Genomic DNA, 15,344 nt, shown 5'->3' on the forward strand with positions numbered 1-15,344 from the left:
GATAAACTCATACCAACAAGCAGACCAGAGTCCTTCTCATACAACGTTGGTACTGTCACAGAAGCAGCAGCATGTTGAACACAATACTCAATTTGAACAAGTAAGGCAAACAACCCAAAAGCAACAGCAGCAACATGCACAACAGCAGCAACAGGAACAACTTCAGCAGACCAGGTGGCAGGTTCAGAACGTCCAGCAACAAGTACATCCTCAAAATCAAGATCATGAACAGCTGCAAGTTCATAAGCAGATGCTATACACTCCAGCTCAAGTACATATTCAAACTCAACCAGGGCAGATTTCCCCGACGTCTAATACTACTAAGCTTAAAACAAAGACACGAAGCAAGTCTCAATCCCAAGTCTATCCTCGCCCTCATCATCAGGTACATACTCCGTCTCCATCTCAGGCACAAGCACAAGCACAAGCACAAGCACAAGCGCAAGCACAAGCGCAAGCGCAAGCTCAGGCTCAAGCTCAGGCTCAGGCTCAGGCTCAAGCTCAGGCTCAAGCTCAGGCTCAAGCACAAGCTCAAGCTCAGGCTCAAGCTCAGGCTCAAGCACAAGCTCAAGCTCAGGCTCAAGCTCAGGCTCAAGCACAAGCTCAAGCACAGGCTCAAGCTAAAGCTAAAGCACAAGCTCAAGCTCAAGCTCAAGCTCAGGCACAGCAGCAAGCTCAGGCTCAGGCTCAGGCTCAGGCTCAGGCACAGCAACAGGCACAGGCTCAGGCACAGGCTCAGGCACAGGCACAGGCACAGCAACAGGCTCAGGCCCGAGCCAAGTTTCAGGCTCAACAGCATGCTCAAGCTCAAGCTCAAGCTCAAGCTCAAGCTCAGGCTCAGGCTCAGGCTCAAGCTCAGGCTCAGGCTCAGGCTCAGGCACAGGCTCAGGCACAGGCTCAAGCACAGGCTCAGGCTCAAGTACAGGCTCAAGCTCAGGCACAGGCACAAGCTCAGGCACAAGCTCAGGCTCGCGCTCAGGCACAGCAGCAAGCTCAGGCTCAGGCTCAGGCTCAGGCTCAGGCTCAACAGCAAGCGCATGCCCAAGCTCAGGCTTACGCACAAGCTCAAGCTCAGGAGCATGCTCTGGCTCAACAACAAGCTCAGGATCAGGCACACACTCAAGCTCAAGGTCGCATTCAATCTCGATCACGAATTAATATCGACCCTCAAGGGCAACCTCATGTGGAACTTCAAGAAATATTCCATCCACGGTTCCAGGCAGATATGCAAGTCGAACCACATATGGAAGTTCAAGCACAACCTCATGTTGTTTCGCAGCAACATATATTAAACCGACACCATCATCTGGAAGAACACAAAGGACAGCCACGGCATATTCAGCAAGATGATCACAAACCAAGGAGTAGGCAACAAAGACAAAAAATGAATCAACAACAGTTTCAGTCACAGTTCCAACCACACTTACACCAACCTTCTCAATCACCTCATAATGCCCTACAGAGCCCTTCACAGACATTGCAACATGTAATGCAGCCAATGCAAAAACCTGTAATGTCACCTGTAATGTCAAATTTTCAAACACCTGTTGTAAACCATCAACAACAACAACAACAACAGGGAGTTTCTCATGCGATTCAACGTTCGAACATTCAGCAATCAATGAAACAGCAGCAGCAACAGCTAAATGTGAAACACTCAATTAAGCAGAATCGAGAGCAACATCACAATTTACAATCGATAAAGTCATCCAAGGGATCTTCAATGCAAAAATTGATGCAATCATCTCATTCTGAATCATCAGCTATTAATTCGAATTCATTGCAACAGCAGTTACCCTTAGCTCAATCAACTCAGCAGAAATCATTACAAGCTTCTTCTGAAATTGGTGGACGAATGTTAACGTCTGTTGGGCCGCCTCAAACGGGAGTTCATTTCATAAATTATCATGCCGAGGGGCGACACATTCAAGCTTCAATGTCTATGCACTCGGAGCAAGTTTTAGTTCAAACCGAAAACTTCCATAACGCACCATGGCAGTCTACACCCTTCCCTTCGACAAACACATCACACACACCGATTTCTAATGTTGCTATAGAAGGACATGGTCAACATCTTGGTTGGCAAAATTCTACTCCTACTACATCAATGGCACCCCCGTTTAATTCTGTTGGTGCTAATGCGTTTCCATCCCATTCACCCTCTTCATTTCAGACTGGCTCATATGATCCCGCAATAACTACGGGTTACGAGGTTATAAATCAACAAATATCACCCAATTCACCTTTACAAGTACCTGAACATTCCAAAAAAGATCCAAAGAAGAATGGAAAAGCGAAATTGGATTTCATTTTAAATTGACATTTTCTCGTTCTTTCTTTTCCTTTTACTATTTCTCTGTTTTTGTTTTTATTTTCCTTTTTCTTATTTCCCATTCTCTTGTACCCTTCCCCTTCATTTATTTTACTTCCTTTTCTTTTTCTTTTAAACAATAACGCTTCGTATTATTGATCTCTATAAAGGAAATGTAGCAATAGTATTGTACATTTTAAGAAACGCAGCTTTACTTCCATACACTCACACATATTCACTACACTCACACACTCCCACGCACACTCACACACTCACACTCACACTCACATATATATATATATATATATATACTTTATAATATCTTCTTCTTTTCAACAACAAACAACAAAAGAAAGAGTAACCCCGTTTTTAATTTTGTTTGATATTTTATTTTTCAAGCAAGAGAAGAATATAGAACTACCTTCTGTACAGATTTTTATAGATTTACATGGAAATAAAAGTCGCAGGATTTGAAACAAAACCTCTAAAATATTAGAAAATGGTTTTTTTTTGGGGGGGTTGAAGATAGATAGTAAACCATGAATGAAAAGAAGGAAAAGAAAAAAAGGGAAGGTTAAAAGATGTAGAAGGGAGAGGGAGGAAGAAAAGAGTTTTTTTTTGTTTAGTTCCAGCCAAAGCTGTTATTGTTGGAGGGAGCAGCACCCCAACCATCTCCAGCAGCAGGCATGCTATCTTCAACGCGCATGTTACCCATTGAGCTAGCGAGCTTATCAGCAGGAGCAGCTGGCTCAGGTTGGCCCCATCCACCAGCGGAAGGTGCAGGTGCGGCAGCAGCAGGGGGAGGGGTAGAAGCGGGAGCAGACTGGCCCCATCCACCAGCAGAGGGTGCAGGTGAGGCAGCAGCAGGCTCAGACTGACCCCATCCACCAGAAGAGGCGGCAGGTGCAGGTGCAGGTGTGGGTGCAGCAGGCTCAGATTGACCCCATCCACCGGAAGAGGCGGCAGGTGCGGCAGGTTCAGATTGACCCCATCCACCAGAGGAGGCGGCAGGTGCGGCAGGCTCAGACTGGCCCCATCCGGCAGTAGCAGCTCCAGTATCCCAGCTTGCGGTATCGAGAGCAGGTTCAGGCTCTTGGGCACCACCATAGGAAGGTGCGCCGTAAGAGTCACCAGCACCATAAGAATCACCACCATCGCCCTTGGGTGCGGAACACTTGAAGCAATCGGTTCTGCGAGCAAAGTTGGAAGCACCGCAACTAAATAGGAAGAGGAATTGAGTACTTTTGTACACCTTGCCTACGACCCAGATTCTATAATCTTTCACTCTACAAAATAATAATAAGAAACACAAAACTTACGAGCAATCCCAATCACCATCGCGTCTAGGGGGAGGACCGCGACGTTCACCACCACCTCCACCACCCATGCCTTCGGGACGCTCGGTACCACACTTGAAGCATTCGGTACGACGAGAGAAGTTGTTGGCACTGCAGCTAGGGCAATCCCATTCGCCATCACGACGTTCACCTCCGCCTCCGCCACCGTAGGAGTCACCACCGAGACCTTCAGGCTTAGCAGTGCTGCACTTGAAGCAGTCAGTGCGTCTAGAGAAGTTGTTTACACCGCAACCTGGGCAGTCCCAGTCGCCATCACGAGGAGTGTGCTTGGGTCTTTCACTTCCATAGTCACCAGTCTGTCCGGCACCATCCCAGGCACTGGGGGCACCACCTTCACCACCATTGGGAGCTTCACCGGGCATACGTCTCTCTTGGGGAATATATTCTTGGCCAGCATACGAAGGAACGGGGACATCTTCTTCGTCAAGATCCTCCTCCCATGTGTTGTCTTCAGTTACATACGAAGCAAGGAACTCGGGGATCTCTTGCTTGCACTCCTTGAGAAGCTTAGCAAGATCGTAAGCCAATGCGGAACTACGATCGTTATAGAAGGAAGTGGCCAAACCAGACTTTCCGACACGAGCAGTTCTATAATAATAATAATAATAATAATAATAATAATAATAAAGGCAAAGTGTGAGTACGCAACGCAGGTATAAAAAATCATCACCCTGATTTCCACTTTGAAAATGGTCGCATAATTTACCTGCCAATTCTGTGAATATATTCATCCATATCGTTGGGCATATCGAAGTTGATGACATGCATGACATTCTTGATATCAATACCACGGGCGGCAACAGCAGTGGCGACAAGGATAGGGCACTGACCACTCTTGAAAGCAAGAAGAGCATCTTCTCTCTCGATCTGGGTACGATCACCGTGGATGGAGGTCGAGGGGAAGCTGCGCTCATAAAGGTATTGATCCAAACTGTCAGCACTACGCTTTGTTTCAACAAAAATCAAAGTACGGCTAGGGGGCTGGGAGTTGAGAAGTTCACGGAGGGATTCACGCTTGTTTTCTTCTTCGACGTAGACAACATTCTGGGTGATGGAGCTTGTGGTACCACCGACACGACCAACCTTCAAGAAAAGATAGTCGGGTTTGAGGAAATCACGGGCAAGCTTACGGATGGCACGAGGGAAGGTAGCGGAGAACATGAGAGTCTGACGATCGACGTTACAACCCTTCTTCTCTACAATTGCACGAATGACGGACTCGAAACCCATGTCCAACATACGATCGGCTTCATCGAGAACCAAGTAACGGACACGACCAAGACCAATCTTTCCACGCTCAATGAAATCCATAAGTCTACCAGGGGCAGCGGCGAGGATATCGCAACCGCGCTCAAGCTGGCGGAGCTGGGAAAGACTGTCGGCACCACCGTAGACAGCACTGTTGAAATGTAAAGATATATAAGTGTTTATTCATTTTATTAAATAATAATAGTAATAATAATGTTTTGCTTACCAAGGTCTGAGCATACTTCTGTAGGTGAACTATAAATACAGATACAGATACATCAACAAATTAGATACTTTGTTATTTAAATTAGGCGATAGTACTGTGCTGTAAGTAGTACTGTTTCGACCTCATTGTAATACAAGGTTGAAACCCAAAACGACAAGATAAATCATAATCTTGTTTAATGAAAAGAAGAAAAAAAGATTTACCTTTCTGCATTCATCGAAGATCTGGGAGCACAACTCACGAGTAGGGGCCAAAATAAGAACCAAGGGCTCGGCCTTGAACTGGCGCTGCTCATAAGGGGCAGGGCGAGGTTGGGCCCACTCCTTACCGTGCTTGAATAGGTTACTGAGGGTAGGGATGAGGAAAGCAGCAGTCTTTCCGGAACCTATAATCAGTGATTGTAACAATAATAATAGTAAGAAAAACGTTCGACAAATGTTGTATGATCAATAATTCATTAGAAATAGGAAATTTTTATATTGCTTCATTGATCTATTGGTAAAAAGACAAGTGGCCTCATGAAAACTTACCAGTCTGGGCACAGGCCATGAGATCCTTGCCAGAGGTAACAATGGGGATGGAATAGGTCTATTAAAGATGGTAAAGGCAAACCGAGTTTAACTTATAGATTCATACTATTTGACCTTTTCTCTGTTTGCTTGATTGTTTGTAGATTATCCTCTTTATCATTTGCAAAGTATATAGTCACGTCACAAAAATGTGGCATCATATTACAAAACAACAACGATAACAACAATAGCAATAATAATCACTGTCCCAATTACAATTACAACTGATGTTGAGATTGCAGATAATGTGTGCTCTAACAGCATATGAACTGCTTGCAGATACGGCACTTTACACTCTCACTTTTAATATAAAAAACAAAATCGTGTATTTACCTGGACAGGAGTTGGCTTGGCATAACCCAACAATCTTACGTTGTCCTTCATGACAGGGTGAAGATCGGCTGCATCGAACTATATTTATCAACATAAAGACCAAATGACGCGTCATTATAATGAATAACTTGTTGATTTGAATTTTCTTTACACAAAAATAGAAATAAAAGGAAAATACTTACGGTAACGATAGGGCGGGGGGCCTCACCACGCTCAACGCGGATAGGGATAGATTCGTACTTGGAGAAATCAAGACTAGTCTGGTTTTCAGAGGCTTGCTCGAACAACTCACTTTCGAGCTTTTCGTCGCGTGGGGCTTCACCGTCTTTTCCTACGGCGTTTTCGTTGTACTCGTATCTGGCACGGTTGGAAGCCCAGTTGTATGATCTCTCAGGGCGCTCCATGCCTTCGGGCAGGACTGACTCAGTACGGGCAGGGCGAGGCGCAGCTTCATCAAAGTTAGTGTTTCCACCCTGGGATTCGCCAAACTGAGCGTCACCACCACCGAACTGGTTACTGAAATCTTCGTTGCCAAAGCTGTGCTGTTGTTGATCCCAAGACATTTTTCTTTTTCAAGACGAGATAGTCCAACTTTGTGAAATAGAAAGAAAGAGGAGAAACGCGACCCGAAAAAAATAAGGAAAAACTATATGAGACACAACGGCAGTACCCAATAACAAGTCGCGGAGACACAATATAAAGAAGTGTAGCACTAATGACATCGATTAACCAGTCACAAAAATGCATTAATAGCCACTTGGTCTTTTTTTTGTTTTTTTTTTTAATCTTTCTGTTTCAAATAAATTTATGGAATATTCATTGTTTGAAACATTAATATATTAAAAAAAAAGAATAATAAAAAAATAAGGAATAAATTAATTAATGAATTAATGAAAAAAATCTTAATTAATTTTTTTTGTTAACTTTTCAATGTTTGCCTAACCAGGGCAAAAGGTTTATTGGTAAATTTCAGTAATACAAGATGTGTAGTTGAAGGAAGTTGAGTGAGCGTAAATAGTTGGGTCGTGGATACAGCACCCTTTAGGTCTAAACACATACGCATATGATTGGCCGTTTCTGCCCGTCGAGCGATGATGTACTCAGTGACTTGGGGAACTAGAGGTACTGAAAAGTCCATCGCCGCATGAATCGCCTGAAGGGCGTCACACAACTCTCCGGCGTCAGGTCTATTTTCAGGTAAAGGTTCCAAGCACGCTTTACACAAGTCACCGAACCATTCTGGTACACCGGGCACAGGTTCGATGCGGTATATATGATCTGGAGGCTGGCGCCGATCCAAGAGAATGTCCGGTGAAGGGAATATTACTTTGCTTACTAACTGCCAAAATATCACTCCCAGGCTGTAGACGTCTGACTTTTTTGTGTAGATCCCCTGTCTCACTTCAGGAGCAATGTAAGGGGGTCGACCATACACAACTTTTGTTAGGGCAGTTACATATGAAGATTCATGAGCATGAGTGGCGAATCGGTAGTCGACCAAAAAGTAATCGCTATCAGTACAAATGATATTCCTTGGATGGACATTACGATGACAAGTCTCGGTTTTGTGCAGGTCCGCCAGATTCACCGCTAATCGGAGCATTGTGCCTGTGATGGTCTTGAGATCGAGATCGCCAAGTGGTAGTTGGTGCATGTGGTCTTCTAGATTCCCTCCGTTGCTAAGTTTCATCACCATCATCAGATCTCCTGTACTTTCACATACTGTCAGACCTTTGAATAGGAGAGGCAGATAGGCCCTGGATTGTACGGTTATCTAAATATTATATTTTCGCGTAAAATAATAATAGTACATAATCGTTTTTTGTTTTGTTTTATTGTTTTATCTTAATGTATTCGTGTAGTGCTTTATTACCTCGTTGAGTAGCTTATCGTCAACTACCTTTAGAGCGATTTGAGATGACTGAGAAACATAAGGAGGTGCCAACTGAGCAGCGTACACTGCAGAGAACCCCCCTGCACCGATGAACTGCATTGATGAAAACCACGACCACGGAAACCACTGCATAAAGGGATCTAATTCCTCGTGGAAGATCTGACAGACTGCCTTACGTGCTCTTGGGAGCGAGGCTTCGATGACAGCGTCCGCGGTGTACTGTTTACTGAGTACTTTGAAGGATAACTCCTGCCTCCACAAAGTATCCCAATGCTAATTGTTGGTTAAAATATGATGACTTGTTGAGCTTTGGAGTGGGGATAAAAGGATGGTTTACTTACAAGATGGTTATCAAATATCAGGGCATTATTCGTGTAAAGTTGTGTGATCTCGGCGTACAATGAACTCAGGGCATTTGATAGATTGCCATCTTCTTTGTTGGGAGGTATAAGTGCTTTGAGTCCAAACTCGGACGAATATTGCCTAACAAGGATTGCTATGGCCTGTTGAGTCTGGTGTTTGATTGCATCTCCTAATTGCCGTGTGTAAAGCTGCTCGAGTTCTTGATCATCCATAAAGATATATATATATATATGAATATATATATCTATATATCTATAAAAATTAAATAATAAAAGAAAGCAAGATAGGGGTCGGAGAGAAAGGAAGAGAGAAAGAAGATAGCAGGATAAGTGTTCAAGTTTGTGTAAGCTATATTGATTCATTGTAACTATTCATCTGATTGGTTATTTAATTGAATTAGTGTTAAGCAATTGCTTACAAGATTAGACTGTCCCAGTCGCCTCCGTCTATGGTTGTACCTTTTTGGCCATATGGCGCCATCACTGAACACTTACTTTCGACCAGGTTTCCCTTTTGTCTTTATTGCTATTCTCTTTACTTGCTCTTCTACAAATAGTCTACAAAATAGACTTGGCTTTAGTCATTTCACTCACTCACACATATATATATAAATAGCCTTTAACAAAAATAATTAATAGAGTAACAAAGACTGGAAGCCAAAATAATAATGATAATAACACTAAGGTTGTGTAAACTATAGTTGCCAAGAAGTCAAATGAATCTGACACAATAACCCCTTTGCAAAGACAACAAGTTTTGGCTGATTCTTTATTAATTTTACTGGATTTCGTTTCAGAGTTTATTAATATATATATAAATATTTAATATGAATAGGAACACAATAGATAATCTCAAAATGCTTTAATCTTAAAACACAGTGTGAGAAGGTTATAAACCTTGGCTCAAAAAATATAAGCGTAGATAAGACCGCACATTGTCTAACAAAAAAGCTTGGCTTGGCTTTTTATTATTATTATTTATTGCCGAAATCATTAACATTAAAAACAAGAGGTCTGGATAACCCTTATTCGTATATTGATAAATAAGGACAAGTAGAAATCGATGTAAATACAAAGATGCATGCATATTCAATTATTATCAAAAAAAAATTTGGTTTTTTTTTATTGAGAATTGATGTTAATTTGATTTGACTTTTATGATTGTTCTTGACATTCATGAATCAATTGAAAGAGGGGTAAGCTATATAATGGTAAACATATATAAAAGGATGTTTAGAATGAATGGAAGTATTTTTAAAAGAAAAAAAAGTAAAGAGGGCATTGTAACCTGTTGCCGCTGTTGCTCAAAGAAGAGAGTTCTTCTGGTAGGAGAACTAGGGCGTTGTGGTCAATGATCAATCTACTAGTCCTATTTTGTGAATTTTGACCTTTTTTTTGACTTTTTTTTTGTGTGTGGGATAAAATTGCGAATGTTTTTTTCATGAAAATGATAGAATTGATATTTTTCAATCAAGTGCTTGGGTATCCAGACCCATGTCAATAGCACGTTGCTTGAGATAAATGTACATTTTGTACTGAAGGTCGAGGAGTGGAGATACATGTTGGGTGGGCTGGGTAGTCATGTCAGAAAGATAGGATTGGACTCCAACCACAAGGTTGAGTAAGGAATCATTTTGATAATCAGGGTTAGGGTTGTTGTAGGCTGTGTCGTAGGTCATAGTCTCGTCCTCTTGATCATAGTATTCTTGATCACTGTATTCTTGTTCTTCTTCTTGGGAGTACATGGTGTTGTCGGTTGGCTGGTCAGCATAACCCTGGTTATAGTTGTAGCTATAGTAGTCATAGCCATCCTCGACATTGTAGTAGTCGCTAGAGAACTTCTCTGCGACAGCTCGGTCATACTCCCCAAAGTAAGCTTGTTCAGCTGCCAAGGCCTCTCTCATCTCCACACTGTACTCTTGGTCATTATCAAAGGAAGGGGATTGACAGAGAGAATTCATTGGAAATATACAAGGGTGTAAAAGGGGTTATGTGAATGGGAATGGGGATGTGTGTGTGTGTGGGATAGAGAGGTAGGGCAAAGATGAAGAGAAACAAGCTTGAAGAACAAAGAATATACAAAGAGTTAGAGACAAATAGACAAAAGGATTGGAGAAAGATATTTGAAGGAAAGTAGACGTAGTTTGATAGGGCAAGAGAAAGAAGAGAGGAGACCGGGGAACAAATGAACGCTGGCCGTGGTCAGACATCTTATAGTCAGTAATCGCATGGTGCCACAAATCCAACCCACGTTTTTCTCTTACCAGAATCAATGAGGAGTTCATTTTCTGGCTTATTTTTTTTTGCTCCCATCAATGCTGTCAGTTTGGTTACTCTCAATAGTCTACAAAGGCATGACTGTGACCTATACTTCTTTTAACTAATTTGTATATATAACTAACATTTCTTTGTGATTCCTACACTATCAAACAAAAAAAAGGGCACTATATTTATATCCATTCGGAGACAGACCGGAGAAATTGTTTTCAAATTTAGAATCATTGAACCTTTAATCAAAATTTTACTTTGTATTGTTTTTCAAACAGACAGAATAACACAGTCTGTTACTTTATATGAACAAGGGGAAAAGAGCTATACAACAGAGGAGGAGAAAGGAGACGGTTCGAGAGCTTATTTAATACATATTCTTGTGGGAGTTGTCAGGAAAGTCATCGAGGTTTCTAAGCGGGATGTGTTTGTTACCGCGCTTTAGGCGGGAGGCATAGGAGCTCACTACAGATGCGAAATAGATCTACAGAAAGATCACATTCAAATAATATAAGATTTTATTATTATTATTAATTAATTAATTATGATTTCTTGTGTTTATCGGCTTCTTTAGCTATCATTTTCGATGTTCCTTTTTTATTATTATTATTTGGGATCAATTATATGCGGCTTACCTGGATAATGTTTCCCATAACTACTGCGATACCACTGACAATTAATATTGTCTTGAGATCGTTTGAGCAAGCGTTCTGTAGCACAGTGGCAACCTCAGATCCTGAAGGGACCTTGACGATGGAGTATATGTCTGAATCGGGTTTACTGACATAATTGGCACACTCATCCTGCCACGAATCTCTATTGACGAGCAGTAATACCCAGCCAGCCACTGAAACAACCAAAATCAAAATTGCCATGATCCAATAAAGCACTCTAAAAACAGCTGTCATTGCACGATTTTGCTAAAAATACAAATATAATTTTGCAGTCGAATCAATAAATGCTTAACTCCCTGACTACTGAATATATATAAGAAAAATACTTACACTAATGCTTCCAAACACACCCAGTATAGAGCTGATTGAATATACAGAAACCACAGCCACGGAAGTCCAAAAAATAGGCGTTAGGAAATTGAGGCTGTCTGGATGTTTGGCAAACATATCTAGATAAAGCCACACCCAGTCAGTATAAGAAAAAAAAACAAGATATTATAAAATAAAATAAAATAGTTTAGCCCCTTCAAAAAAAACATATATATATATATATAAAAGGCTATCTTATAATGATAGTAATATTAAGAATATTGAAACAAGCCTTATTTCTTGGGTGTATTTATTGTTCTCAGCCATCATTGCTTTTATTACTATCATTATTTTGCTTACCACTACGACGTATCAAAAGGTATACTAAAGAACTAATGTAGAATGCCTATTAAAATTTAATTATTAATATTATTAGTATTATTAGTTAATATCTACGTATGTATATATGTACATATAAAACATATTAAATCTTACAGAAGACACAATGGCAATGACCATTACACCTGCACTGTTAACAAGGAAGTTTAAATTGTGAGTTCAGGTACAATACAACAATAAGATCAACAGACGAATGACATGACGGTTGCACACCTACCGAAGCGGGATGCAACAACAGCAGGATTTACTTGAGCCCATGAGTATGTATGTAGTGCGTGGTAGTAAAACAAAGAGAGGTTTTATAAACGCTTGTGTTTCTAGATTTTTGATAGATTCCTAAAGGAAAGAAGAATCGAAGAGAGAAAAGGACATGTTTGACTCTATTTTTATTCTCTGGCTAAACTGTATCAGGCTTTCTCTGATTCTTGCTCTTTAGACGCTTTTGGATGACAAGTTTTCCGCGCACAGAGAGCGGAACAAAAAAAGGCTTCAGAATGGTCACATCCTGTGTAGATGCGCATACGTGTAACCATATCAGCCCAAGTTCTATTTATATATCACAGACTTGGCCATAAAGTACGTTCTCTCTCTCTCTCTCTGTGCGTGTGCGTACGTGTGTTATGACCAACCAAAAAAATCAAGCCAAGAAAATAATAATAAATAAAGAACAACAATAGACATTTAAGCCAAAAAAAAACCGTACCACAATATCACAACCAAGACATGCCATAGAGCAGTTCAATGCCTGCACAAAAGTTCAAGTAGATTCTTTTTAAATACCTTGACCACCAACATTATAATTAGATTTGTCTTGTATTAGATCGGCTTAACCTGAATAGATTATTTATAAATAATTAATAATACCGTTGGTGTGGACAGACTAAAGGTTCAAAAAAGAGAGCAAAAAAAAAAGAGCAAAAGTTGAGGTCATATTATTGGACTAGAGCCTTAATTAATTTTGCCCTTTTTTTGCCCTTTTCTGAACTTTTAGTCTATCCACACCAACTATATAATCTATCAGCAATCTTACGAGGGCGACGTTTTCTGGTGGGGCACGACGTTTTTATCCGACCGGACTAATGAATTGTGATTACATGCCCAGGTCCTGATGTCTCTCTCTAATCCTTCAAGGCAAAATGACGTGTCCTGAAAAATAATATATTCATTGTACACATTAGCTTACTACTTTGTCCCCACACTTTGTGTGTTCATCAATCTTTCTCCAGGCACCTGCCTCTCATTCTTTTAAGAGTTACAGTCTGTATTTGGGCAACTGAATAACGAAAAGTGTTTCATACGAAAAACAAGTCCTCTATATTCAACTAATAGTCGTTTGTGTCCTAAATTTAGACTTGACAATAAAGAAATAATAATTCATCCCAAACACACTATATCAATAGCCAGCTATGCAGAAGATCATAAGGAGTTTTTGCCATTAGAGTGCGACGCAATCTTGTTGGATATCTTACTGTTTATTAGCCTTCTTACGCATATCATATCATATCATATCTTTCTCTCACTTACGTATTCCCAGAGTTCGACGGCACCAGCCAGTAAGTAGCTCCCACCCACACACCATTTTATTTTTATTGTATTTTTTCAAATCACAACAGAGAATCTTGATACGAATATTCTGTATCCTTAAGGACCAGATATAAATATTCTATGACGGAAAAAAGGCACAATTTGTGTTCCAGTAGAATCAAAATGTCGTATCCCACCAGAAAATGCAGTGTCCACAAGGAAACATCGTGTCCCTACAATTAATGGTCCCCTGCTCATCACTTTAGTTCATAAAATGAAGATCCCTGAAGAAAAGCTGTTTAATACTGATATATGTTTTATCTATAATAAAAACAGCTCTAACTATCTGTTTTTACTTGTTTTTTCTCGTAGACTATTTGAAAAATACGCGTCCGGAGCAATATGATATTACACAATACGATTTGGTCATTTGTAAAAAGAATCTGACAACAAAAAGTGTAGCCCACACGTATCTTTCAAACGACATAACCACTTTACTCTCAAGCAACCCTAAAAAAAGAGAGAAAATAGGGTACTGGCCGCTCTAAAGATTGACCTTAAGGTAAGAGACTACATTTTCATTTTTAAAATCCAATATAAGGTTCCGGACAGTGTTTATGTATAGAATGCTCGCAGAAACACACTGAAATTAAGCTTTTGGGACGATTTAGCCCAAATCATCGAAAAGAATCACCTCAAAAAGCATGAGTTTCAGGTAACTTATCAATTACATAACCATAAGTGACCACAACACCAATAATCATTTAATATCTTTAGGCTGAAATGAACAAGATTAGCTAAGAGATAATCCGCGGCACCTCAAGAAAGATCACAGAGAGCATATATCACTATATGCTCAAATAAAGCTATAATCAGATCAAGTTAAATAACCAATTGCACTATCTAGAAGAAAGACTCTCATAGCCAAAGTCTCTGCCAGTATCTAAAGGCAAATACATCTATGTTTCTTTTATAGTCTCCTAAGGAAGACGACAAGATCTGCTTCAAAGGATCAAAGCTGAGCATAGGAACACTCATAGAGACAAAAGCTGTAGACTATCAGCAAAAATATTTGGTCGGGTCAAAAGTCAATGAACAATGTAAATGACTAGAAATCCTTGTATCACGACTATAGAGAGAAATACAAAACAGTTAATGAAGATTTAGATCTAGTAGTTCTCATGTATTAGAATTTTTTTTTTTGTATTGAAATTGGGATATTGCTCAAAAAGTATAATGTAATTTTCTCTTTTCATACTCAATCAGAGACTTACAATAAATCTGAGCCTTTCATTGGCTCCATATAAAAGAAAATAAAATAAAAATGTCTTCTCTCTCGGAATATCACAATTTTGGACGCTTCAAACGCAAATAATTCGCAGCAACCAATAATATATTATTTAATCGTAAGAGTAGCTTATTTTTTAAAGAGGCGATGTACATATAAAGGTGCCGCTTTATTTTGTTACCAAGATGCTTATTTGTCTTCCACACCAAATTAGTCTGTAAAACTTCTTTCTTTCTCTTACTATTTTTTTTTCAATTAGTTTTCTTTGAAAAATAAAACTTCTCCCCTTCCTTCCTTCCTTCCTTCCTCTCATTAATCTCCATACATTCATTTATCTCCCAAGGAGCATCGCTTCCACTTACTGTCATTTCACCACCCTCCCAGACAACTATATTCATTCATTGGACTTATAATAACCAAAAGAAACATACACTCACCTAACAATACACCCAAAAAAAATCAATAACATAACATGTACTCTACTCGCAAATCCAAGTTACTCAGTCTATCCTTTGTAACAGCATTGGTTAGCGCCTGGTCTTGGACGCCTGTTATGGCACAAGGTTATGATGGTAAGTATC

At 40.2% G+C, this 15,344-nt stretch overlaps 7 protein-coding genes across 7 annotated transcripts in view; 1 reads left to right on the forward strand and 6 right to left on the reverse strand.

Moving 5' to 3' along the window:
- Positions 1 to 40, reverse strand: part of PHYBLDRAFT_173630 (hypothetical protein) — a gene marked incomplete at both ends in the record, with an annotated part of 2,802 nt that extends 2,762 nt beyond the window's left edge. The window contains one exon of the mRNA XM_018437073.1: positions 14 to 40. Coding sequence (XP_018286180.1) covers positions 14 to 40 — 27 coding nt within the window. The remainder of the gene's footprint in view (positions 1 to 13) is intronic.
- Positions 41 to 2,706: 2,666 nt separating this feature from the next.
- Positions 2,707 to 3,707, reverse strand: PHYBLDRAFT_160243 (hypothetical protein). Its single transcript, XM_018434147.1, has 2 exons — positions 3,631 to 3,707; positions 2,707 to 3,528 (listed from the first exon to the last, which is right to left on the reverse strand). Exons 1-2 carry the CDS (start codon positions 3,696 to 3,698, stop codon positions 2,934 to 2,936), a joined length of 663 nt encoding a protein of 220 aa, XP_018286181.1. The 5' UTR covers positions 3,699 to 3,707; the 3' UTR covers positions 2,707 to 2,933.
- Positions 3,708 to 4,136: 429 nt separating this feature from the next.
- On the reverse strand, positions 4,137 to 6,449 carry PHYBLDRAFT_23965 (hypothetical protein; the record flags this gene model as incomplete). Its single annotated transcript, XM_018439824.1, has 7 exons — positions 4,137 to 4,257; positions 4,376 to 5,068; positions 5,144 to 5,172; positions 5,347 to 5,528; positions 5,674 to 5,731; positions 6,046 to 6,123; positions 6,228 to 6,449. Coding segments are annotated over 7 exons (1,383 nt in total), but the record flags the coding sequence as incomplete, so codon positions are not given.
- A 514-nt stretch (positions 6,450 to 6,963) lies between these two features.
- PHYBLDRAFT_188825 (hypothetical protein) lies at positions 6,964 to 8,782 on the reverse strand (the record flags this gene model as incomplete). The annotated part of the gene is made up of 4 exons (XM_018439568.1): positions 6,964 to 7,819; positions 7,919 to 8,212; positions 8,281 to 8,554; positions 8,721 to 8,782. 4 exons carry the CDS (start codon positions 8,780 to 8,782, stop codon positions 6,965 to 6,967), a joined length of 1,485 nt encoding a protein of 494 aa, XP_018286183.1.
- Positions 8,783 to 9,394: 612 nt separating this feature from the next.
- PHYBLDRAFT_79403 (hypothetical protein) lies at positions 9,395 to 10,456 on the reverse strand. Its single transcript, XM_018443460.1, has one exon. It carries the CDS (start codon positions 10,260 to 10,262, stop codon positions 9,768 to 9,770), a length of 495 nt encoding a protein of 164 aa, XP_018286184.1. The 5' UTR covers positions 10,263 to 10,456; the 3' UTR covers positions 9,395 to 9,767.
- Positions 10,457 to 10,802: 346 nt separating this feature from the next.
- Positions 10,803 to 12,298, reverse strand: PHYBLDRAFT_79404 (hypothetical protein). Its single transcript, XM_018443461.1, has 6 exons — positions 12,169 to 12,298; positions 12,048 to 12,081; positions 11,913 to 11,958; positions 11,574 to 11,692; positions 11,205 to 11,489; positions 10,803 to 11,053 (listed from the first exon to the last, which is right to left on the reverse strand). Exons 1-6 carry the CDS (start codon positions 12,207 to 12,209, stop codon positions 10,937 to 10,939), a joined length of 642 nt encoding a protein of 213 aa, XP_018286185.1. The 5' UTR covers positions 12,210 to 12,298; the 3' UTR covers positions 10,803 to 10,936.
- A 394-nt stretch (positions 12,299 to 12,692) lies between these two features.
- PHYBLDRAFT_173636 (hypothetical protein) lies at positions 12,693 to 14,583 on the forward strand (the record flags this gene model as incomplete). Its single annotated transcript, XM_018437074.1, has 6 exons — positions 12,693 to 12,712; positions 13,281 to 13,504; positions 13,848 to 13,944; positions 14,007 to 14,037; positions 14,101 to 14,190; positions 14,452 to 14,583. 6 exons carry the CDS (start codon positions 12,693 to 12,695, stop codon positions 14,581 to 14,583), a joined length of 594 nt encoding a protein of 197 aa, XP_018286186.1.
- Between the last annotated feature and the right edge of the window lie 761 nt (positions 14,584 to 15,344).

Source organism: Phycomyces blakesleeanus, assembly GCF_001638985.1.
Source record: "Phycomyces blakesleeanus NRRL 1555(-) unplaced genomic scaffold PHYBLscaffold_26, whole genome shotgun sequence".
NCBI lineage: Eukaryota > Fungi > Mucoromycota > Mucoromycetes > Mucorales > Phycomycetaceae > Phycomyces > Phycomyces blakesleeanus.